At 26.3% G+C, this 27,561-nt stretch overlaps 3 protein-coding genes across 5 annotated transcripts in view; 1 reads left to right on the top strand and 2 right to left on the bottom strand.

Moving 5' to 3' along the window:
* The window catches only part of LOC119679763, a 99,545-nt gene extending 91,432 nt beyond the window's left edge, over nt 1-8,113 (top strand). Inside the window, exons 2-6 of the mRNA XM_038092301.1 lie at nt 4,645-4,722; nt 6,087-6,268; nt 6,379-6,577; nt 7,730-7,836; nt 7,916-8,113. Of these exons, the coding sequence (XP_037948229.1) occupies nt 4,645-4,722; nt 6,087-6,268; nt 6,379-6,577; nt 7,730-7,836; nt 7,916-8,038 (689 nt within the window). The 3' untranslated portion in view covers nt 8,039-8,113. The remainder of the gene's footprint in view (nt 1-4,644; nt 4,723-6,086; nt 6,269-6,378; nt 6,578-7,729; nt 7,837-7,915) is intronic.
* Nucleotides 8,114-18,724: 10,611 nt separating this feature from the next.
* Nucleotides 18,725-20,734, bottom strand: LOC119676309 (cell wall protein DAN4-like). Its single transcript, XM_038087550.1, has one exon. The coding sequence runs from the start codon at nt 20,732-20,734 to the stop codon at nt 18,725-18,727; it is 2,010 nt and encodes a 669-aa protein (XP_037943478.1).
* Nucleotides 20,735-23,415: 2,681 nt separating this feature from the next.
* LOC119683386 lies at nt 23,416-26,566 on the bottom strand. Of its 3 annotated transcripts, none has more exons than XM_038097048.1 (3): nt 26,416-26,566; nt 24,188-26,228; nt 23,416-24,128 (listed from the first exon to the last, which is right to left on the bottom strand). In XM_038097048.1, exons 2-3 carry the CDS (start codon nt 26,171-26,173, stop codon nt 23,553-23,555), a joined length of 2,562 nt encoding a protein of 853 aa, XP_037952976.1. In that variant the 5' UTR covers nt 26,174-26,228; nt 26,416-26,566; the 3' UTR covers nt 23,416-23,552. The 3 variants fall into 3 exon arrangements, with proteins under 3 accessions (XP_037952976.1, XP_037952975.1, XP_037952977.1); XM_038097047.1 differs by having other exon boundaries at nt 24,188-26,200; XM_038097049.1 differs by having other exon boundaries at nt 24,188-26,188.
* Nucleotides 26,567-27,561: the final 995 nt, after the last annotated feature.

The following is a 27,561-nucleotide window of genomic DNA, read 5'->3' as shown; positions in this document are numbered from 1 at the left end:
ACCGTATCTGGTATAATGTTACGCCCATAGATTTTAACGGAAGTCTAGTTTCTCGATTATGAGTAAACGTAAGCTATGTAAAATTTTGTTTTAATAATTTTTATTTTTTTAATCTAGTGAATATTATTATTTATTTGGGATTTAACACTAAATTAATTTGAAATCTAGTAAATAATTTTATCTACTCTCATTTGAAGTTTTTAGAAAGCTACTTTTACAAAGATACTTTTTTGCCAAAATGTGATCAAGGTTATGTTGCAATAATAATCTCCTTAATAGTCACAAATAAATCAAATCAAATTACTTTCAACTCAATTTATTATTGAAAAAATATTATAAATTCATAATTTTTTTTAATTCTCAGTCAATAGTAATTAAAGTAATTTTTTATTTCACGCACATCGAATTGCACTAATTTTTTCATTAAACTGTAAGATACTCGTAGATATTGCATATAGAACCGGAATTTCAACTGTTCCAATGACGTTTTCCAAAAAACCAAAAACTGAATATCTAATTAATAAAATTAACTGAAAAATTAACAACAGTCATTATTTTCATGTATTTGAAATAAATAATATAAACAAATTTACTTTAAATTTTATTCAGAAATTAAACCCGAAACAGTTTTTATAGCTTGGAATATTGTATTTGAATATATAAAAAGTTATGTAAATCTTTCTGAATTTATATTCCAAAGTCCAAGTGTTATAGTAAAAAATTTTTCTTTTTTTTATTTATACAATATATATCTCAAATAAGTTTTTTTTTCAATATTTTATACTGAAATTATACTTTAATATGACAGACTATTTTTTAAGAGTGGAGTTTCCGTGAAATAACAATAATCTTAAATTTATTATTAAATACATTTCATTAGTTCTTTTTTTATTGTAACTAAAAAATTTTATTTTTTTGCCTTATATTAGTAAAAAAAAAACGTAACAAAAATTAACGTTTTAAATCGTAAAAAATTGCAAGAATATGCATATAAAAATATAATATTAATATAAGAATTAAAAGTGAATGCCAGTTGGTTCTGATTTTAATATAAAATTTTAATATGTTCAGTTTCAAATATGTGCCGGGAAAACCAACGTAATTAATCTATATGCTAACCTTTTGTACCAATGACTTTTTAATACTTTTATAATACGTAGAAGCTTATTTAATTACTACTTGAGACAGAAGAGATACATATAATTTTTATCTCATAGTTATCACAGTGTATTTTTTGCTTACACTGACTGAGGTAGTAGCATGTGAAGGATTTTATCTTCTTTAAAAATAAAATTTATTTAGTTTATGTTTTACTTAAGTGTTTACTTATAATAAAAAATAATATTGGGATATAAATTATATATCACGACGGACATAATCCATTGCTTGAAATAGTTGTTTTGCGTGCGTGAAATCTATAAATTTCTTCAAGCGACGTTACGAGTATTTGAGCTAAAGTTCAGTTAAAGTTTAAATAACGTTTTAGATGCTTTTTATAAAAGAATTTAATTTCTTCTGCAATTTATTGCACAGCAATAATAATTTTGAAACCTCATTAACTCTCTGGTATTATACCCTTCTTACTTAAATTGCACTTGCTTCTCTACACAACAGTTATTGCAGTTGATTAAATATTTTTAAGGCGGTGCTGTTTCTATATATATAGAAAAATCGATTAAAATCAAAATATTTTTATCTGAGCTGGAATAAATCTTCCGCTTATTTTTATTTTAACTATTTCGTTAAGTTTTTGTTAATATAGTTAATTTTTATTGATTTTAGTTTATTATATTTTACTTAAATTTTGAATGTTATTGAACGTAACTAACGAAACCGTAAAATCGCAATACTGACTGACAGCCAGGAGGCTATTATGGCAGTCATATCCTACCAGATAACAACCAAACTGGTATGGGAGTGCATTGACAAGCTGAACATACGCAACTCGAACAATCAGGTGAACCTAACATTGATTCTAGGACATGCTGGCATCCAAGACAATGAAATAACAGACAAACTTGCAAGAAGAGGTGTGGCCTCAAGAATGATATGCCCAGAACCATTCTATGGTTTAGGCAAAGGATCTCTATCCATTCCTATGAACGGCGCAGAGGGAAAAGAAAGACAACACTATTGGGAAAGGCTACCAAGACTATCACAATCTAAAATGCTTTTAGAGACACAACCTAAAACACTTCAAAGATTACATAGCACAATCAAAAAATAACCTAAGAACTGCGAGACTATTAACCTGTCACTATAGATTGAATAATAACCTCTCAAAGTCAGGAATTCAATCCAATGCTGAAGAGAAGAGAGGGAAACTGCATACCAATTGCTTGGGGAATGCATAAGCGAAAGAAACACCTAAGAGGGTATTTCATAGATCATAAGGATTCAAGACTAGGAAAGATAGGTTCTAAACTGTCTTTCATTAAAGAAATCGGACTTGGAGAAACACTCTAATCCGACTAAGGGGCACAATGGATCTTTTAGGTCACAGTGCACGATCCCTTCTATTAATAATAATAAAATAACAATAAATTTCGAAACTCGTACCAATATTCATGAGATATGAGCGGTTTTAAAGCATTTTTAAATTTCGGACAACATATAAACCATATTTTGAGTTAAAGCACAATATATATACATATACTTACTTATTGTAATGCAAGCTCAATTACTTACAGTGATAGCATAGTAATTGGTATTTTAGAAGACTTGCAATATTTCCATACACAACAAAACACTAGATAAATTTTCATGTCATCAATTTTAATTAAGATGGTTATAATTATTTAATAATAATTAGTAAAAAATACCTTAGTAAAAAAAACCTTAGTAAAAAATCTAAAAAACAAAATAATATTTAATATCACATAATATTTTGATCACATAAATATATTTTTATATAATATATATATGTGTACATATATAAAGAAATATAGATAAAATGGCCATAAAATTAAGTAATTATATGCAATTTTTATATGAATATATAATATTTCAAATTTATATTAAAAGCACATTAAAATTAAATTTTAAAAACAAAAGAACAACAGAATAATTAATTAAAAATTTGTTACGTTTTTAACTGCGATTGTATAAAACACTTATATAGAATTATTTTTAATATACTCTAAATACAGTACTAATTTATTTTTTAAGTATTTTGCAATTAATTTTAACTAATTGCCTTAAAATTTAACTACAAAATAATTAAAATAAAAATTATTTAAAATATTTACGACAATATTATTATATTTTTAGTCATATGAAACTAATATATTTTTATTACGACAGTAATAACAAATTAGTAAAAGTATTTTTTTATTATTTATCAGTACGGAATAATATGAAGAACCTTAACAGTAGTCAGTAAAACAACTTAAAATCAACAACTCCCAACGGGAAATTGATTTATAAATAAATTATTTACTTTTTCTGAAATTGTTACGTTGTAATGAATAATTATATAAAGTATTTCATGATTTATTAATTTTTTATTTACTACAATTTATTTATTATTTTACAATAATTTATTATCGGGCTAATTGGTAATTTATTACTATTACTTTATTATTAATATTACTTATATCTAAAAACAATTTATATTTTATTAAAATATTTTACTCATATTTCGAGTCTCTTCGATAGTCATCTGCAGGGAAAACTGAAGATGATTATTACTTATTATTATATATTTTACTTTTTATTACTATTTTTTATTATTACTTTATAAATTTGTATAAATACTTTGGTATAACTAATATATATAAAATATCTACATTACAGTAATGTTTTGTTTTATTATTACTTGTTATTATTTATTTAAATTTTTATTATTATTTTTATTATTATTTTTTAGATTTGTATTAATACTTTGGTATAACTAATATATGTAAATTATCTAGCTTACAGTAATGTTTTGTTGCATAATTTTTTTAATAACAATATAACATAATGAGATATATTATGATAAGTTAATCCTATAACACAAATATTAATTGTAGGTATCAGTATTTACAGTATTACATTACATTATTAACTTATTGTTACGTTTTGTTTCTTAATATGAAATCACTTACATATATTTTATGCACACAGTAATGTAAATTTACTGCTGGGGTATTTTTTTTTTTTGTCTTCTTTCTGGTATTTATTTTCGTACAGAATTCTGCCGCTGTTATTTAACAGCTGCTGTTTTACAATTCTCAAGTCGTGTGCGCTTTTCACTTGTGCCAATGATAGCTGCTGTGGCTGAGTAAACTAAACGTTTGGTAAACTAAACATTTGAAAAGATTGAGGTTCCGAGTTCGAATCTCAAATCGGGTACAAAAGACTGAATATTTTTCTCTCGCATGCGATTTATCATGGCATAATAAACCGACTAGTCTTTGCGATTGTTTAATAGATGGTTTATTTCCGACTAAATCGCAGATTAAATGTATATGGTCGTTGCTCACGTTAGCTACATTTAATAAATAAATGATAGTGTTAAGAGTGATTTTCATACATTTTTATTTTTTTATTGCAAGCAATAAATATTTATTTATAAATGTAATTAATAAAAATTATTGATTATTTTTATGTATTATTAATAAATTTATTTTAATTGAAATAAATTTCTTATCTTTTTTACAGCAACCACAAATTTTGTTGGCAAGTTTACGCAAAGCGTGCGACGCATTGTGCAGGACGTCAAAGATGAAGGAGCACCAAGTATGTGAAATTTATATTTTTTTTGAATTTTATTTATTAAAAATATTTTTTATTTTATTAAAATTTATTTTAAAATTCCATTTAAAAATGTACAAAATAGTTTGATTTTAATTAAACTAAATGTTCATAAATTAGGATTGAAGCATTAGAATCAGTGCAGATGTATCGATATAATTTTAAATAAAGTATGCTAATATCATGTTTCCACTACAGCTAATAGTACATTCACACTGTGTCATTTAAGCACTTGCTTATTTATATTAATGAGGAAACGTTCACATTATATTAAGCTCATTTATGCAGTCGATAGAACTTTTATAAACTTCACTTAATAATGTATCACGTAAAATTAATTGTAGAATTGATATGTTTAATCTTTTATATACATTTTATGTATCAATAACCTATTCAATTAATAAAAACAAAGGTTTTATTAAATACTTACTTCCTCAGTGCCTTTGTTTACAGCTCAGCTGTTGTTTGTTAACATTTTACATATGAAACATATGACACATAATTCAAATTTTGGACATTTTCCTTGTGGGAAATTTATTTTTATGGGTTGCATACGACATTTTATGCCTTAAATCAATCGATTTATTTGTAATGAGCTCATTTATAACTATTGAAAGCCTTATGAGCAAGACTGCTTAAAGGAGGCAGTTTATACCATGTGGAAACATGATAGAATAAATCAAGGGAAATTGCACTAAAAATGTCGAATGCAACGTTGCGAAATATGTGTCCCGATAGAGAAATTATCAAAATTTGACATATTTGACACATGCAAGAATATGTAAATAAACAAAAAACAAAAGTTTTAAACAAACAAGAGGTATATAATATGATATAATATATCAGAGATATATGATGCTGATATAATTTGATCTCTACCGGAATGTGGATAAGATTTCTATTCCGACTTTGAATTCGTTTAAGTAAATAATACGTTTAGATGCTCCTGAAAAATTAATACAAGCATGTACATATTCGTAGGATATGAACTGTTTAGTCTGACTTTAATTTAGTTTGGGTAAAGCATATTGGGGCAGATGCTTCTGACATTATGAAACCCTCAAGGAGATATTCTGAGCTTAAATTAGTTATTAGCACAAAAGAATAGTTGCATATATTTGAAATGTTCTGCTCTACTGAGAGCTCAAAACTTGGTTATTTTCGATTTTATTGTTCTAGAAGTCGTAATTGAAGAATTTCTTAGATGATTACGAATTGATGTGTAAATGAAAATATTCTTCTTATACAAGTGCCTATTTAATAAAAAAAAAAACAAAAAGTGAAAAATAAAAATCATAAAAATGAATTAAAAAATAATATTTGAATATTGTGTATACTATAATTTTAAGGTGGAATGAGCCGTGAAGAGGTTATTGATACTAACGAGAGACTGAGAGCTTTACGTTTACGATTAGAGGAGTCTTATGATACCGCAAAGCAAGCATTAATAACGTTAATGAATAAATACGGAGACTCAAAAAGTCAACGCAATATATTTCAACGTTATCCGATGCTTAAATTAATGATAAAGGTAACTTCAATTTAAATATACATATATAAATTAAAAATAATTTAAATTTAAAAGTTATTAAAATATTAAATAATACTTCAATATATTATAATTTGTAATTTTTTTATAAGGATGTCATACGATTGGAAACTCAATATTGGACTCTAATAGATATACCCCGTCAGGAAAAACAAGAAACGGTGCCGTCGTATGTTATGAGGGCTTGTGCAATTATGGAAAAAACTCAGAAATCTGGCGAAGGCGTTAAGACATCAGCAAAACTAGCCGAAGAAGCGGCTGAGAAGAGAGAACGAATGGAACGTCTGGAACGTAAGTTTATGTTGTTACTTTCTTATAGAACTTATTTTATTATATATGTTTTTTTTTCATTTTAAGTGCTATACAATTTTAGATATATAATAATATCAATTAGTTAAATGGTGTTACTTTATATTTATTAAAAATTTTTAATGATTGTTTTTTAACTTAAACATCAGAACATAGTTTCTGTGATGTTGGCATTCATCCTAGCACTATTGATCTTCACAAAATTTTTTCTTCTTATTCTATTATAAGGGGGACAAAAGAGTGTGCCCTAATGGAGGAGTAATGTAAATATATAGCCTAGCCTTCTCAACTGACAACCTCACCTACCCGTAGTGCATCCGTTTTCTACATACGAGGCTCTGGCGATCGAGTACAGGCGGTATGACCTAAAAACATATAGTTGAGCGGAAATTCTCTAACTACTTAACACCAATCCTATCTCCGGGTTAGCAAATAAGGAGAGCTGGCCCTCCAAGTTGGGGGTTAATCGCAAGCCCAGCAACCCTGCATCGGAAAAATTTTACCGCTGCGTAACCCTTAGGGAGGGCAAGGTTCATACTGGACTGTAATGCCAAATAAGAAGAAGAAGATTCTATTTTCTTTTTGTCTTCTTTTCTGTTTTGTTATTCCAATAAAATATTTTCAAATCTTTTTATCCAAACTTTCCATCCATAAGATTTCAGGTTGTTGGTTATTTTTCATTTGTCTTTAATCGAATCTTATTTTTTTTTTGTCAACTGTCAGGTTACATTTCATATCTTCTATATATGTAGTTCGATATCCAAAATTATGTTAGACCACCAATATATTAAAATGTTAGATAGACATTAGACATCAGAACCTTCTCCTAACTAAAGATGCATACTGACACATGAGGTGAAAAACAGTTTCCTTCTCATCCGCAAAGCCTCCACCTCGACAAAAGTCATGATAGGGTAGATGGTATCAGCATGAAATTGATTATTATGATTTGACTGTCTTCACACCATATCTTCATGGAATTGGTTAGAGAGATGGGAAAACTGAGGTCACCATTTGTTATGTGATATATGTACATCCGAATATTAGTTATGATTCTATTGGGCATATTTGTTTTTTATTTAACTATGTATTATTTTTATATACATATATATATATATATAAAATATATTTTAGATATGACGACTGCACAAATCGAACATGAAAATACGCAACTGATAAATGATTTATATAGACTACTGAAAAAATATTTGGGTTTAAGACATTTAATACGTGTATTAAAGGTAAATAATATTTTAAAAATAATAAATAAAAAATTAATAAATATTTTAAACAATTGCGTTATTATTTGCAAACAAAAAGGAAGAATATGGTAGTTCTAAAATGTATCCAATCTTTCCACGTTACACCATGCTGAAGGATATGATCAAGGGCATAATGCATGATCCAGATTACATGGAAGTCTGCCATGAAATCAATAACTGACCAACGTATTAGGCTGGGTCCACAAAACAGAGGCGCACAAATTATGCTTAAAATGCTGTGGATTCTAGCAAACAAATTTATTAAAAACAAATCAAAATATACAAAAATTTGTTGTATAAGTAACATTATTAATATATAATTAAGAATAACAACAAATAGAAATTATGACGCTTTAATTAAAAACTTAGTTTCTTAAATGTGACTTTAATTTAATAGAATTAATTAACTAATTAACTTAATAGCTACAATACATTACTAACTATATATACCATACTCGTATATAGCTAAATATATCTGCAACTATTGACAGGAGAACGCTAAGAGAAACTATATCTTGAACTTCTACAAATTCTACCCACCAAAAATAATTACAAAACACTGAGCTCGAAACACGATTTTAAAATGAAAACTCTTACTTACAGATACAAAACTTCGTACTTAGCAAAAAAAACGCATTTATTTTTCAAACACTTTTTACATAAAACAAAATAAAATTAATTTAAGACAAATTGCTATTGATAAATAAATAAAATGTTAATAAATAAATAATTTATGGAAGATGTCTATATATAGTAATTATAAATTGATTTAAAAGAAATGAATATTTATTATGATATAGCAAAATATTAACTTGAATAATTCAAACTTGGATAAGTTATGAATATAGATAAAGAAAAATCAAAGATAAAATATTAGTTAAATCTATTAGTTAGACAATATCGGAGAACTGTTCCCATATAATATAAATTAAAACTTAGATAAACTTTATATTTTTGGATTATTATGGCTACCATATGGAAGTAAAAAAATACTTGTATTATTGAAAAAAAAATTACAATCATGAATTTTATTTTATTAGCAATGATTTTAAACTATTATTAAATTTGTGTATAGTAAATTGGAATTAACCTTAATAAGTAGCAGAGTAATATCATATTTCCACTACAGCTAATACTACTTATGTTAATGAAATTAAAATAAGGTCGTTTCCATTGGCATAAGCTGATTTATGTATGTGAAGCAGTTTATTTGTTTACATTTCACACAAGCTAATTTATATAAAAATTTTTTATATGATAAATTTTACTCATTAGCGACTCTAATGAGCAAAACTGCCTAAATGATACCAGTGGAAACATGATATAAGGCGTAAGTGGTGTTAGCAATCATCGACGGTCACATATCTTTAGGGACCTCACACAAACTATCAAACACTTTAAATAAAATTCATTTATAGTTATTCTACAAAACAATTCTTTCAAGTTATATATTATATACATATGTCTATTGTATTATCACTATATATTAATATGATTACCAATAATTCATATAAAAAACAGTAAACGAGAAATTATATGAAGAAGAACCTTAATTTAATATTTGAAGCGAGATTTATTTCAAGAAAGCAAAACCTCAAGCAATATTAAAGATTTCTAATCTATTTTATAAATAATACAAATAATTAAATATATTTTTTTTCTAACAATATATTAAAAACTGCAAACTGCAAATGAGTTTTGAATATATATACTTCCACAAGTGGTTTTTAGTTAACCAAAAAAATTAAATTTAAAGACTTCCCCAATGACCTTCCCGAAGTCTACAATAATGAATTTTTACTCAAATTGAATTTTAATTTTTTTTAACATAATGAAATTCAAAAGAATATATTCTAATATGTCTTGTTTAATAATGGAATATATCGAGGAAATCCATGTTGGGGCCAAAATGGATCTCTAAGTCAAAATGCCAACATTTTGACTTCCATTTATTATTATTATTGTTATTGATATAAGATGTGACACTGTGACCATCGGGTCAATTGTGCCCCTTTTCAGGATTTATAATAAGTCTCTAACCCCTGTTGCTTCGATAAAAATTGGTGTAAAACCTACTTTACAGAGTTTTATTGCCTCTTCCGTAAGAGTATACATACCCAAAAGTCTGTTCCATATGTGCATTAGCACAGTAAAAGTAATTTTTATTTAATAATATAAAAATTTTGAAAAAATAATATAAAAAAATAATATTTTGCTCAGAAAAAAGATTCAATAGGTAGCCAAATATAATCCAAGGACTTTAATTTTTTAATAAAAAGTAATATACTACATATAAATGAAATGAGTACTTAACGCATATATGATATAACAAATCAATATATTAAAACGAAAATATTTAGATAAATTTTTATAAAATGCTTATATGAAAATACATAAAATGGATATACTTATAAGAACATTTTATATATTTCTAATGCAAAAAAAGTTAGAATACAAAAAAAAATTATAAAATTATTTTTATTTTAAATATTATAATTATGTTTAAGACCTCTTTTTACTTAATTTGTGTATTTTATAAACATATAAAATAATGTATATATATATACATAATTATATATATGAATATATATATGAATATATCTATGCATATATATAAGTAGTTTTATGTATATGTATAAATATATATGAATATATATAGATAGTTATTTATATTTATAGATATATGTCGATATATATAGACAGATATTTGTATATAGACATATAAATATATACATATCACAAGCTATCAGTCATATATAAATATAATAAAATATAATATTTTTGTTTTAAATTATATAAAAAAATTTATTTAAAAAATTATAAAAATAACAAAAAATAAAAATAAATTGATAAATAAAAAATCAAAATAAAATAATTTTTTTGTTACTTTAAAAGTAACACAAAAGAACAAATTATTATTAAAGGAAATTAAAATATTTGCAAATTTTATAAAAATTATAAAATCTAAGTAGAAAAATTGTAAACAAAAAACAAAAAAAATTATAATATAGTACAATGTTAAATTACAAAAAAAAAAAAATATTATATATATAATCAATATTAATAATTCTAATATTATGAAATGCTTCTCTTTGAAAATATATGTTTAGGTATGTTGTAGGATTTAAATAAAACTATAAAAATATTTACTAAATTCAACTAAACATATGAGGATTAGAAATATAAATTTTATATATTAAAAGTATATTAAAACAATTAAAACTATGCAAAAAAATAAATAACTAAAAACAATTGGAATAGACATATACGCTTAAAATGAAATATTATGTAAATTTTTATATTGCTGTGTTATATATAAGCAAATTTAATCAAATTAAAATGAGGAAATCTAAATTAAAAATTATTGAAAAGCTTTTTATATATGTAAAAAATATGTGGGCTCATTGGTTTAGAAAATTACATGAAAAAATATATATAGTATGAAATATACATAAAATATCCTTTAACAAAATATATCGTAAAAATAGTAAATGAAAATGCATATGATGGAAATCATAAAAATAATAACACTATATAATAATTGCATTTGTAACTATATACTATATTTGTGAAGTAAATACCATTAAGTGCAAAATGCAATTAAAAATCGGACAACACTGAAAATAATTTTCACATACCCACCGGAGAAAATTAAACAGGATTACACAAAAAAAAATTACACAAGGGTATATACTAAATCACAAATTATTTACATGACAGAGTTTACAATATTGTATCCATATATTTTGCAGAACTTAATAGAGATTAAAACTTGAATTTACTAACAAGCAAAATAAAATAAACAAATTTAAAAAATTATTTAAGAAAACCATAAAAAATTTTAAATAAAAAAGTCTTGATAACAAAATTGATTATTAAAAATAAATTAAGTAGAATTTAAATTAAGATACGATAACTAAATGAACAAATTAATTAAATTTTGAAATAACAATTAATTTAATAAAAATAAAATCTAAATATTATTTTTTATATGAAATAAATTCAATTGACTAAAAATTAATTAATAATAATTAATAATTATTAATTGTATAATTAATTTGTATAACATTTTATAATATAAGAATTAATTAATATAAGTAAGTAATAAAAATAATAGAATAATAAAAATAAAAATTAAATTAAATAATATAACACTTAATATAATATAAGAAGAAGAAAGAAGAAATTAATTAAATTATTATTAATTTAATAAAACTAAAAAAACACATTTTGAATAAAAGAAATTAATTTGTTTATAACTACAAAAATTAAATTGAATAAAATATTATAAAATAAAAAAAAGGTTAAAAAATTTAATCACATATTAATAAAAATGAGGAGAATAATAAAAATATTTTAAACCATAATGAAAATATATAATAAATAACTATATTAATTTCAATTTTGACACAATTAAATTATCAGCATTTAAAAGAAAACCAAAAATAATAAAATATTAAAATAAAAATAAAAATAATTTTAAAATAATAAAAAATAATACCTACTCGTTTATATGAAAGCAATATTTAAATTTAATAATCAATATATAAATGCAATGTCATGTACTTCATAACAAAATCATAGTAAGTAATAAATGAATTATTTAATAATTTTATGTTCATAAAAAAAGAACACACAATGTTAATACAGACATTAACATTAATGTTTAATGTTAATACAAAAATACAATATTAATTAATTCATAACATTTTGTTATAAAAAAATATTTATAACTAATAAATATTTTATTTATTTGTAACAGAACTTTTAAACGCAGCCTTTTATTTAAATAATATAGTATAATTTTAAATACAACATTGTTTTACTTATAATAATATATTATTATTTCATGAAAAATTTAGAATTTCGTAATAAAAAATTTATAGAAAATTTAAATCTCAATTTTAAATATAATATTTTATTAATAACGTAATAACGTATTATTTAAAATGCAATATTATTTAATTCAGAACATTATTATAATATCATTTTATTTAATTAATTAGTAATATTGTTATAATGAAAAATACACATAAAATATTTATTGCAGTATCAAATATAATTTTTTTTGTTTAATATTATTTTTAAAATAAATTCATCATTATTATTATTTGCCTGACAATCGTATTTAAGTTTTGATTAATAAATTAATTAATGAGATTCGTAAAATAAAAAGTTTACTGCTTTCTGACCAAATAAATAAAAAAAAATTTTTATATTAATGTTAATATAAAAATCAAATGTAAAATTATTAGAATTAATATAAAAGCTAATTAAAATAAATAATAATTGATATACAGTAAATTAAATGTATAAACTATAAAATAAATAATTGATAACAACAAAAATATAACATTAACTGTTGCATTAATTTAGTTAGATTAAAATAATATACATATAATAATAATATAATAATAATATAAATAAGGATATAAATAATAATCAAAAAATACTCTAATTTAAATCTGTATACTGTATCTGTATAATATAGATAATTAAAAAATAAAAATATTACATTAACTAATAAAATAATTTAGATTGATTTAAACTACTGCAAATTTAATATTTACTATAAATACAAAATAAAATGAATGAACTATAATAAAATATTTTGAACCAACAAAGTAAATATTTATAATTCTAACTCTAAGAAATATCAGATGATATATAATATAACATTTAATTTATTAATATTATATTATATTTTATTACATATGTCTTAGAGTTGGAACTATTTGAATTAATTTGAAATTAATTTATTAATATTATATATATTTAATAATATTTAATATTTAATAATATATAATATCAATATTATATATATTTAATAATATATAATTTTACATCTGATAACATGATTTCGTATTAATCAAATGAAACTAATATCAAAAATAATATGTATGTACAAAAATAAAAAATATAAATAAACAATAAAATGAAAAATAAAATGATATTAATTATTTAAAATAATAATTGTGGTATGAAAAAAAATTAGAAAAAATTTAGTAAAATAAAATATATTGATGTCAACATTGATACTAAAAAAATTCTTAAATAATTTTAAAATCGGATAAAATAAAATAATATATAAATAAAAAATAAAATAAAATAAATAAAATAATAAAACCTGCAATATCATATGACAAATTTTTAAATGAATTAATTTTTATAATATATAACACTTAAAAAGTAAAATTTATTAATGCAGCTACTAAAACGCATAGTAATATATCTCTATTAAGTATTCTTAAATAATACACTGAAAAAAACTGTAAAAAACTGTAGCTAAATCTACTCATAAGATGGTTTGAGGTTGTCCGCTCAAAAGATGGATGAAAAAATATGAAATACTATTTATAAAAAAAATAATTTGAAAAAAGTCGACTATAGACCACTAATTACTTAATTAACAATAAGTTAATTTAAAGTAATTTACTAAATAACTAGATTTCATATAGCTAAGAGAAAACTTTAAGGTACGATTAGATGCTCAAACTAGGTACAAGGTTCAAGTTGTTATAGTGATTCTTACGGTGTATAAAGGGTTTCAATCAGTATGTGAAAATCTTAGCAAACAGTTGAAACTAAAAGAATAATTTAATATAAAATAAAAATATATAATAATTTATATAATTTATATAATTATAATTTATATAATAATTTATATATAATTATTTCTTTATTTATGTACCAATTTTCATACACTATGTAAACAAGAAAATATTCTTCTCAGAATAATTTATTTTTTTTTTTTTTTGGATTTAATATGAAATGATATATAAGGAGTATTCACAATCTCGAGTAATTAGCGCGGTAATCGATTAACAGATGTGTACACGAAGTGCATTTTGTTGTTGCCGCTTTGCAGTGTAACCGCATGTTACTCGGTTACTAAGCCCATTGCTTCAGTTCGTGAATACCCTTGTAATTTTATTTCAGTGAATACATCTTATATCTCTTATGGAAAGCCATGAGTACCAAATATTGTACCTATTCATGCTTATAATTTTTTATTATTTGAATTTAAACGATGCCACACATAATTATTATGTTCCTTTTTAATATTAATTGATTATTTTTAACGAATTTAATAATAACTATGTGTGTTATACTTTTTACGAAATCGCGTATAATTTCAGTTTCCTGTAAATAACTAGAAAAATATTTATTTGAATTTGACATTCTCACGACTCATATTTTTCAAAAATATCAATTTACTTCGTAAATCACATGAATCCATTTCAACAATTGAAGTTGATACTTAATATTGGCAAAATAATAATAATTTTATCTATAATAATGATACCCTCAACAAAAATGTTAATTATCCTTGATCAATATTCATCTATTTCGCAACACATCTTTCAATACATACAGTTCATACTGACAGTGCAACCAATACACAAAAGAAACTTCACTCAATAAGAATGTGATCACGTCCCGCATTCCAATCGCACATTATGTGCTAACTACTTCTTTAAACATACTTTGTTGATTGAATGACCCTATAAAGAAGCTATATTTTTATTGACGATTTATGTTAGAAATAAAAAAAAAAATTAAAAAAAATAAATCTATATCTTTTCTTGATTTCTTGATTACATTGCATTGATCTATAATTAAATAAAATGTTTGGTCTATAACTTGGAAGACAACTGATACGATATACACATACAAAATGCATTTATTATATTATTTTTTTATTAATATATAAAATGTATAAAATGTTTATTTTTTTTTTATTCTAAATAAAATCAGTAAAGCAACCCAAAACGATAAAAACAATTTTATACCAAAAAAACTTATTTTGGAAATATTTGAGAACTTCACAAATCAAAATATTTGTAAATTTAAAAATAAAAAAAAACTACTTTGTTCAATCGCATAATATCAAAAATAAATTAATTTACAGATATAAAAAATATATAAAAAATAAAAAAAGTAAGAATTATATTAAATTCTATAAATCTATGTATATATAAAAAAGATATTAACATATATTAATTATACTAAAAGTGAATATGTATACATTTATATTGATAAATAACCTGATACATTATATACAATTTTACATTTCCAACTTCTAAGTGTCTACAAAATGTGTGTAATTTAACAATAAATAAACAAATAAATAACTAAGTAAATTGTTTAATAACGAAGTGATGAGTATTATATACTATAAGGCAAGTATGTGAGCAAAGGTAATACGAAAAGCCTAAAACTGTTAATTATATATAATATACTTTATATATATAATATATATTATACTATATATGTTTTACTATACTATATACACATATGCTGTATATATGCTATACTATAGATATAGCTCAACAAAAATGCTGTATCATCTATAGTATAGAGTATTTTTTTAACTCCATGAGAACTATCGACATCAATAACTATAGTTTGACAACTGAGAATGTCAAACGGTGTTGACATTTCTGTTCAGTAAGGATTGTCAATTCATCATGAATCATTAAACGCTAGAACAACGATTCCAAATTATGAAAATTTATTTTGGAAAAAATAATTCCGTCAACATAATCGGCCTAGATGGTTACATCAATAAGCATAACTGCTATATATGGAGCGAAAACAATATTCAAACCGTTAATGAATCACCATTACATTCTTTATAGCGGCATTATCGGTCCTTATTTCTTTCGAAATGAGGAAAGAACTGTCATTACGGTGAGTGGCGAGCACTATCGAGCCACGCTAACTAAATTTTTGTTTCCAAAAATTATTTAGTTAAACAACGACGATATTTGGCATCTGGTTCCAACGAGAAGGCTCAACTTACTATACAGCGCTCTTAACAAACAATTTATTGCGAAATCAATTAGGCAAATACTTTTTTCCAGAAGTAATCCTGTTACTTGCCCCCTCGTTGAGCTATATTTAGTCATTGGTTTATAACAACAAACCAGTAATTTTTAAAGCATTGGAAGCCAATGTTTATACCACCACTGACATCATACGGCCATATGTATTGCAAAAAATAGACTGAACAATAAAAGACAGTCAAAAATTGGACAGATCTAATGGATCTGAAAAAAAATACTTTACTTAAAAAAATTATGCTATCGAATAGGAATAATCTGTAAGCTCAAGCTCTACTATAGCTTTAGTTTGGAAATCTTCAATTTGTACCTTTTGGGCTAGAATAATATTATATTCATCCCAAAAAAAATTCGCTGAAATTTTGTTCTAATCCAACTTGATGCTTTTAATGCCTTCTAAAGATCAAAAGACCGCCAATAGACCTTATCATTCCAAAATCTCTTTTCAACTCCATATCATATTGGCTTAATTACTATCAATAGGTTCTTAGGGTTGTAACAAATACTTCCACTATTGTAGAGAACAGTTGAGAAGATCTTGCATTGGAAAGCATGTGAACAAACTTGAAAACCTATGGTGATCTTATATCATAGAAGTTTTGAAAAGAAGACATATGTTTTCTTAGGGTGGGAATAATAAATTCATTCAAAACTTCATCATTACTAATTTATTTTTATTTTATTCATTTTGCATTCATTTATAATTTAATCAATTTATTCATTACATATTTATATAATAAAACATGACTTTAATTTTAAAACAAATAATTTTGCATTATATTTTTATATATTTTTAAGGCAATAGAAGGGCGCAATAGATTATATATCTTTTAAATTATTGTACTAATTATTTACAATTCACGTCAAATAAATCTTTTCAATATATGAAAGGCTTTATCGTCAGTGACAAGCCCATCCCCAAAGATAATGTACAGTCGATGTGTTGAGAATATATTAAGGTGAAAAATCTTAGCAATTTCCAGAATATCGTAGAATTATCTCGTATTTAATGAATGATTACTTAAAAGTTATTTAATTCTAGAAAGCCTTGAAAAAATACGTTCTAATTTTCAGGATCGATACGAACAATCAAGAACTCGAATCTTAATTGATATCTGTGTTATGATATTTTGTAGTGTGTAGTGATTATTAAGTAATAGATCACTTTTTAAGATTTATATATTCCCCTATATCTTGGCTTCTTTCCAATAATGCTATTTCGTAGCTGTCGTATACCTGGTTGAGTGAAGCTGCTAGTAATACTGGCTTTTCTATCTTCGTACCGGTTTGGAATAGTGTTTATTTGCATATAATTCCTCTCAAGGGAATTGTTAGTTGTCATCATCGATTCAGTGAGTCCTTTTGAATGGATGTTGTGCACTTCATGGGCAATCTTTGATACCAGTTTTCAGTATTAGAGGAAGGCTATATCATCTTTTTTTTTGTCTAATAAGAATAATTTCTCTTAGGATTCATGCATAACTCTAATTATCTTAGATCTCTTGAACAATTCTGTTGACAATATTACAAGAGATTCACAAGCGCATATATTCAATAAATGAGGTTTTGAGGTTCCTTTACGAGTAGAATATATTCAATACATGACGTTTTGAAGTTCTTTTCCGGGTGAATATATTGAATACATGAGGTTCTGGTGTTATTGTCCGAATGGATGTATTGAATACATGAGGTTTCTTTCAGAGTGGATATATGCAAAAAATTTAGTTGTGAGGTTCCTTGCCGAAATTGAAATTCTGATCAATTTTAAATTTAATGTTATTCAAAATTCCAGCTCGGAACTAACATAACCTCAAAGTGTGATGTATGGATTGAAATATATTTGTTTTTCCATTTGAAATATCTTCTATATTTTAATCACGCTATATAATTCATTCTTTAACAAATATTCACGACACTAAAATTCGAAACGTTTAGTTTTTAATATACCGAATACCATATATTATCAAAAATATGATGGATTCTCCAAAGCTTTATTTGCTTAAAGTCAGTTCTTAATGCAGTCATGTTTTGTAACTGGCGAATTTGATGTCAAAATTAATAAATTGATGCTCATCAATCATTTTTGGATCACTCGCTACAAAAACGTTCAAGTAACGTTTGAATTCCTCTTCTCTGCTTGCCTCCATAATAGCTTGTTTATTCGCATATAAGCAGCCGAGGTAATCTCCGTTAGGCTTTAGAGATATATTGATGTGATATAAACCATTTTTTTGCAGTGTAGTCGTGAGTATCACATTTTTTTTGTTATGATTACTTGTAAGTTTTTGCAATTCACTTGTTAAGAATTTCTTAATCACTGCTTCATATGCATTTAAGCAATGAAAACAGAAACTGGATTTAGCATTAAGATGCTGTGAATCACTATCGAATTCCTGAAGATCCAAGCCATTCATTGTCAAAGGACATGTTTTATTAATCGCAACCGCGACATCCGAATATGATATTTCTGGTTCTACTTCAGAGCATATTTGTTCTTCTTCACTTGGTGGAATGTAAGGGCATTGTACTATCTGTTCATCACAGGTTCCCTCAAATTCATTGTGAGTTTCCACCGGCTCCATATTTGCATTACATATAACTGGTTCTTGACGTGGTGGACTATATGGACATTGTACTTTTTGTACATCACGCTTGACTTCACATTCCCTCTCATCCTCCACTTGCGTACACGCATCAGCACAGGTTTTTGGCGGTTCAGAGCAGATAGGTTTTTTTTCACATGCTGGAGTATAATCACATCTTACTTTTTCTTTATGGCACTTGTCCTGATATTTCATGGATGGAGGACACGTATTATTACACACGCTATCCACACTAGATGTTCCCGATGATGAAAAAGAACTCAGTGATTGACTCATCTTTACGCATCGTTTTGCTGATTTCGGTGTACGTCTTGGTTTACATCGATCTCGCATTGGAGTCTGCGTTTCTGAATGTCTAAAGCTTTTACAAGGCGTTTTGATGGGTGATACATTGCACCGTGGAGGAGATTTAGGTGCACATCTTGGTGTACACGGTTTTTTTACGGGTGTACTACAAACTGGTTTTTTCTTTAGAATAGTTTTAATGGATCGAAAACGGGAGTGAGCAGATGGAGAAGCAAATGGTGATACCCTTGATTTTTTCTTCTTTTCAATATCGCAACTATACGGTTCAATTGTATCACATACAAAGCTGCACTCATCATCGATAATATCTGTGTCGCTTGAATAATCTTCAAAAGCAGTAACACATGTATTACTTCTATCCTCCGATTCATCTGAGTAATATGAATCAGCTGTATCATATCCACATTCTGTGTCGGTAGAATCACTGGTATAAGAGTTATCACATGTATCATCATCAGTTTCCGAAGATGTATCGTCAGAAGTATCACTCATTTGTCCGTTACAACAAGTATTCGATTTGTCTCTCTTTTTACAATAGAAATGGACGTCTACAACTGACTCATCACTATAAACAGTGTCTACACTGCAATCTGAGCCAATAGTTGCCAATTGCAATGCAGCTCTATATTTTTTTTGTTTCTTTAAATCGTGTTTGATATGCTCGAGTTCTTGTCGCAACTCAGACATGTCGTTTTCACTGTTTTCACAACTAATATTACATTTCGGACTCCGTGCAACTGGTCTCGGACATGTTCTGGTTTTTGGAGTTCTATTTTTACACGATTCCGAACGCGGGGATTTCTTTGGACTATCATATTCATTTGCAAGTCTCCTCGCATGATATGTTCTGGGTAGTGTTCTGTGAGGTGTTGTTGCGGATGTGCTGGGCGGTGTTCTAGGGGGTGATCTGGATGGGGTTCTGGACGGTGTTCTAGAAGTCGTTTTTGGAGATGTTCTAGTGTTCGGACTGGGTGATGTTTTGGAAGGTGTTTTGGCTGGTGTTCTGGAAGGCATTGTTTGATGTGTCCTTTTATGTGATGGACTTCGTTTAGGAGTTTGTCTAGCATTCGTACTGCTTGGGCTATTATTTTCGTGCATAGGTCTGGACGATCCACTACCCATTTATAAAATTTATAATTAATTTGAACAATACATCTTCTTTGCAATTTTGAATATCTTGAAATTATATTTTTAATCAATTTGAAATAAAATATTTTTTTGAAGTATTACTCTAATGCAACTTCTTTATACAAAATGGAGTTCAAATCATAACGTTGAAGGTACATATAATTTTAAAGTTTAATTTTTATAACCAAAATTGGCTATTAATTAAGCAAAGATCAAATGGATCCGTTCATTGAAATAGAAACTGTCATTTTAATTAATATATTTAAATACCGTTATATTAACTATTGTCGCTAGTCAGTTTCAGTGAGTTACCAGTATATAATATTAAGAAATTAGTGTAAGTCAAGCACGTCTTTGTGTCAGTTGAGTAATGAACACTGACTTTGAGCTTCAAATTTGGCAGGGTACAAGTTTAACCTTCGGTACTTACTTCCTTAAAAAATTGTTAACGAATAAATTAAATATGAGATATTTCCAAAAACATCACTAATGACGGGTTTTCAGTATTACTCGAAACAGCTATATGGTCAGCCAAAAATTCATTTCATTAAAAATTAAAAAAATTTTGTTGTTGCAAGTTACTACTGTTCGAAACCTCAGTCTTAAGTAATTAATAAATAATATTATATTTTATATTCCTAGCGTCATAATTTATAGCAGCCTTTCAGCACAGAAATAGCCTGTCTAGCTGATGCTTACTATAAAATCCGGCAGAAAGAAATGTCCGCGTAGGCTCTTTATTTGATATATCCTAAACGTTAAGCCACACAACCCACTCACCGGAGTTCACAAGCTTAATGTTTGTGAATGCAACTGCTTTGAGGTAGATCACATACAGTTAATGAGTGTAGAGTCTGCAAAATCGATCTCTCTTACAGATGTGCTTAACAATTCTCAGTAGAACTTTTCTTTCGAACTTGGCTAAAAAGTCAGAATGTTTTTTGCTTAGCACTCAACCGCACCTGGGTGTCTATAAGACTTTTTTCTTATACAGCTGTAGCGTGATTGTTACAGTAAAGTTTTTGAACTTAAAGAACCTTGAAATCTTATACCTAGTTGGCTTTGTTGGATTTAATTAATCGCGTAGGTGTTATTTTATCCATGTTATTATCGGCTGCTACAACTGAATAAAAGTAATTAAAAGACTTTTCCACTTCAAACTCGCACCCCACTACATTCATTGTCTGACCAGTTGTTGATGTTCTTATAACAGACGATGCCACCATATATCATCTCTTTCTTGCACTGATGTCCAAAATCCTAGTCTTTGATGCTCTGATTTAAATCTCCGGAAGACGTCAATGTTAATGCAAATATTTACAAAAACGCAAATATTTAACTAGACTTAGTTACAATAGTCCCAATTGTTGAAGTATTAAAATTTCGGACTGCTCTCTCCAACACCAAGTTTCCTTTAAAACTTATTCAAAATGGTACTAGAGGGCAGCTCATATTTCTGAGATGTAAACTTTCTATTAAATACTCTGGAAATCAATAATTTTTTTTATATAAATTTGCATAAATTAGTCAATTAAGTTTAAATAATATTTTATTAATACCATAAAATGTTAAATGTATGTATGTTTTTAAATATTGCCTGAATGATTATTTATTTTATAATTTTCACGCAAGTAATGGTTTGTGTCATGACTTAAACAGTTTGATAGTCACTACGACAGTACAAAACAGCAGTGGCGAAATAAGTCATTTCTATAAAATATATTACTTGTTTGAACGGAAAGAAATTGCTGCAAAAATAAGGTGACCAGATAACAAACAATTTAGTAAATAATATTATTTATATAAAATTATGAAAAATTAGTATACATGGTTTTTATAAAAATAGTTAATTAATATATAAATTGTTATTTATTTTCTTTAACATAAATATATAAAAAAACAATTTTTAAATTTTTTGCTTACATTTGTTCAAAAAATTAATTATATGGCATGTATTATATATATATCATACTTTTAAGTGGCGTATATAAGTCAACACTGTTTCAGTGATATCTATCAAATAGAACTGTCATCCAAGACATTATAATGGCTTATATTATATTAGAAATTTTCCTTATGAAGGTAAAAGCAAATTTGCCAAAATACATATAGAAATATATTCGATTGAAGTAAAAGCTAAAATACTTAAATACAAAACCGACTTTATTATAATGGCGTTTTCGATTGGTAAATCTGGATCCAATCTAGATTTATTCTTGATTTGTTAAATTTTGTTACCCAAACAACTTATATTTTTTATAAATACAATCACATCTTATTTGTCTTTTCATATAAAACTGGTTTTTAATAATTTCGGACTAATCTTGCTACTCTGGAACATTATATGAAGTGTTATAAATTAGTCTCAAGTGTTATAAATTAATCTCGAATGCTTCACAGATTTACCAATCGAAAATGAAATGTGCCCTTAAAGGCAAAGCTCGATTAAAAAAGTTACCAGATTTACCAATCAAAAACGGCATAAGTTTAATTTATGATACGCAATTTTATAATATGACAGAACTTTAACTGGCAACATTGTTGGGTTAATAATAGTTCAGCTGCAATAGTACTCAACAAGAGGCCACGCAGTGAACGCAATAAAAGTGCTGGCTGCTAGTTACTTCATATACGGATCTACACAGAAAATGAAAAGTTAAACATAGTAGTGGTGGTAGCAGTAATAAAAGTTTATTTTTCAATGCTGTTTAATAGGTTACAGTCAGTCTTATTACAGATTTCATAGAGCTAGTTTTTTAACAAATTAAGACACAACTCTATTTTTTAAATTTATTTTTTCCCTTCTTTAGTTCTAGTCGTAATAAAATGAGTTATCGCCACCCTCGAGACAATTCTCACACATATAATTGAAATGGAGTTGTTTATTTATCCAATTAAGACTTATGTCTTTAGGTATTGTATGTTTTCGATCTTTAATCTGGTTCTTAAGTTTCGCCTCTTCTATTTGTGTAAACAAATCGTCTAGTTTTTTCCCTGCATTTACAGACTTAGCAGCATTTACCATTGGTTTGTAGAGTTCTTTAAAATCCAGATAAGTACAATTTGTACCGACATTTTTGTATGAAGTCTCCATTTTGTCTTTATTTATTATATGGAATAGTTTGTCATTGTTCATTATTCTATTTTTTTCTAGATAACTTTTAACCCCAGCATGATGTGTACAGCAAAACAAGGATTTCTTTGCTTTATTGACTTTCAATCCACTATTGGTAGTATCATACTCAGAATCAGAACTTGAAGGTAAGGATTCGAATGGGTTTTTATTCAGTACTTGACGCAATTTAAGTTTCAGTTTAAATGCGCTCTTTTCCAGATTTAACCTTTTGTCTGCTGACGAGAAGCGATATTTTGACTTCATGCCTTTCAACTATAAAACAAAAAATAATTATTAAAACTATTATTAAATTTACTTTGGTGTTAAATCACCTTTCGTTTTGCTTTATCAGCCTTTTCCATAGCTGCAAACAATGTGTTTAAATACTCAATCGCTCTTGGCGATTCTATGTTATCTTCTTCATTTACTTCTTTATTCCTGAATTCTGTTTTATCGTCACTGAGCATTGCGTCACTTTTGTTCAGTGATCCTGTGGGGTCAATATAAATCTTTTCAAGAATATTCATTTTCTCAGAGTCTATTTCAGTTGCGAAGAGTTTTTTTTCATCAATGTGTTTGTCTCTTTCATTTACTGTTCCTGAGAATTCAATGTAATCGTTTTTATATACTTCTTCATCCTCTATTTCAGATACATAGAGTTTTTCATTTCCGATGTTTTCATCGGTTTCATCACTTTCCAATTCTATGTTATAATCTCGTTGAACTTTCTTCTTCGCAAACTTTGTTTTAGCTGCAAGGAAACTGCTTTTTTCGATGTTTGGAAAATTTACAGCATTCTTTTTGATCACATCCTCAATTTCATTAACTTCTCTTAGCGATTCTACATTATCACTTTTAAGTATACCCTCTGTTTTAAGTGCGTGGAGTTTTTCTCTTGCGATGTTTTGAATATTTGAAACATCTTTTGCAACTACTTCATCATTTTTGTCAACTACTCTCGGCGGTTCTTTGCAAAATTCTCTATAAACTTTCTTCTCCGTGGATTCTATTTTAGGTCCGAGGAAACTGCTTTCTTCGATGTTTTGAAAATGTACCGTATTTTTTCTGACAACTTCGTCAATTTCATTAACTTCTCTTAGCGATTCTATGTTATGTTTTTTAAGAATACCCTTATTTTTAGACTCTATTTTAGGTGCGTGGAGTTTTTCTCCTGTGATGTTCTGAATATTTGAAATATTTTTTGCAACTACTTCATCATTTTTCTCAACTACTCTCGGCGGTTCTTTGCAAAATTCTCTATAAACTTTCTTCTTCATGGATTCAATTTTCGGTCCGAGGAAACTGCATTTTTCGATGTTTTCAAACTTTACCATATTTTTTCTGATCACTTCGTCAATTTCATTAACTTCTCTTGGCGATTCTATGTTATTTCGTTTTACAGTATCTTTATTTTTAAACCTTTTTTTAGGTGCGTAAATACTGTTTTTTGCGATGTCCTCAATATTAACTAAATTTTTGCGGATCTCTCTATCGCTTTTGTTGACTTGTTCTGGCGATTCTATGTAATTTGTTAGATGAACTTCCAAATCCTTAAACTCTGTTTTAGGTTCATAGGGATTATTTTTTGCCATGTCATGAATATTTATTAAATTTTTGCTCAACACATCAGCACTTTGATTAACTACTCTTGACGACTTTATATCGTTGTTTCGGGGAACTTTTTTACTTTCGAACTTAGTCTTAGATACGTTCAGGCTGTTCTTTGCGATGTTTTGAATATTTGACATATTATTATTAAACACTTCCTCATTTTCATTGACTGTCGCTAGAAGAGTTTTCACAACATCTATACTATCCTGTAAATTACTACTCTCTAACTGTTTCCTAGCCTGCATCAAGGCACTGTTTAGGTTTGCAGTTGCTTCATTCAATTTCTTCATTGCCAGAATATCTTTAACATAAGGAACATGCGTTTTCATCGAAATGTAAGGATTGACAAAAGTTGAACTTGCGTCATCACAGCTTTTATCTTTGAACATTGCCTGTCTTGCTGTAGTCTGGGCAGTCTTCCGGTTCTTCGGTAAACCTGCGTGGTATATTGTACTCTCAGATGTCGGAACTTCAACGGGTCTTGTGAGTGGAACTGGTTTATCACTTACATGTGTCTCCGATACGTTACCTTGGCCGGTTTTTGCATCTACCATTGTAGATTGTTTTTGTCGATGATTAGTAAGTTTAGCATATACCCTATGTTTTCCATTTCTAGCATTATGTTTATCATAAGGATTGAAGGAATTCAGAAATGCAAATGAATCCTCATCATTGTCAATAATTATGGTCTTCTTAGCTTTTGACATATTTTAGTTGTGTTTCTAGTGGTTTAGCTTTAATTTAAAAATTTTTTCAACTCAACTATTAAAAAATTTATTATGATGAAAAAAATACTTTAAAATTGAAGAAAAATATACGAATAACTTTTAAAAGCACAAAAAACACGACAAGAAATATTGCCTTCAAATATGATTTTTAAAATGACAAAGAATTTTTTTTTAAAGACAAGAAGACATACATTCACAATAGATTGTCAACACTAACTTACCAAAATAGCCACCAGAGTGTAGCTCACTTATTTTTGTTTAAACTCTCGCGCGAAGTATTTTTTGCTCTCGCACTTTAGTTTCACAATTAAAATATAAGAAATTTATTTTGTGGTCCAAAAAAACTGCTTACAATTAATAACAAAAATAAACATTTTTGAAACACAGCAATAAAAATTATTCACATTTAGAAAATTTTTATATAACTTTCAATCTATATTTAATATTTTTCAAAGCATGCTTAGATTTGTGCAAAGACTAAAGAGCATATGAAGAAGTGGCTAAAAGCACAGTAGTGGCGAAAAAAATGCAAACAGGCATTATAAAAAAATATTTTTAGTTGTTTGTCTTGATTTCACTTTCTGTTAATAATTAATAATATGTTTATTTTTTTTTTTCTTTTTAAAGGTTTTATGTAGCTTTTATTAAAAACATTATTTTTTAAATACACATATAGTTGTTTATATAATTTTTCCATCTAAATTTGCAAACGTTTTAATTGAACTGACTTAAAGTATATTAACACTGTCTTATTTAGACACTTGTTCATTTATATAAATGAGTGAACGTTCACATTATATTGAATTCATTAATGCAGCTGATAGAACTTTTATAAACTTTTACAAACTTTACTTAATAATGCAGATATATTTGACATATCATATCATTTATATGCATTTTATGTATCAAATTCATATTCAATTAATAAGAACATAGATTTTATTAAATACTTACTTCATCAATGCTTTTGCTTGCAGTTCAGCTGTTGTTTGTTTCCATTTTATATGTGAAACATATGACAAATATTTCAAACTTTGGTGATTTCTCTTGTGGGATATTTAGTTTTAGGGTTACGTTCGACATTTTTCACCTTAAATGAGCTAATTTATTGATAATGAGCTCATTTATATAAAAGATTTTTATATTAGGTTAATTAATTTTAGGCTACAGTTGCTAACTAAAAGCAAGATCTTATATTAATTATGCTACATATCAGCAGTTTATTGAGCCCCCATAGTTTCTATTAGAGACCCAAAAAAATAACGTTTTCACTACTACAAATGAATTCAAAAATCATATTAATATATTTTTTCTTTTCAAAATAGATTTCTTTTGAGATAATAAGTTAAAATTATTAACATAATGTA

Source organism: Teleopsis dalmanni, chromosome 2, assembly GCF_002237135.1.
Source record: "Teleopsis dalmanni isolate 2A chromosome 2, ASM223713v2, whole genome shotgun sequence".
Classification (NCBI taxonomy): Eukaryota; Metazoa; Arthropoda; class Insecta; order Diptera; family Diopsidae; genus Teleopsis; species Teleopsis dalmanni.
Note: the sequence above shows the minus strand (reverse complement) of the source record. Positions and strands in the feature narration are given on the sequence as shown.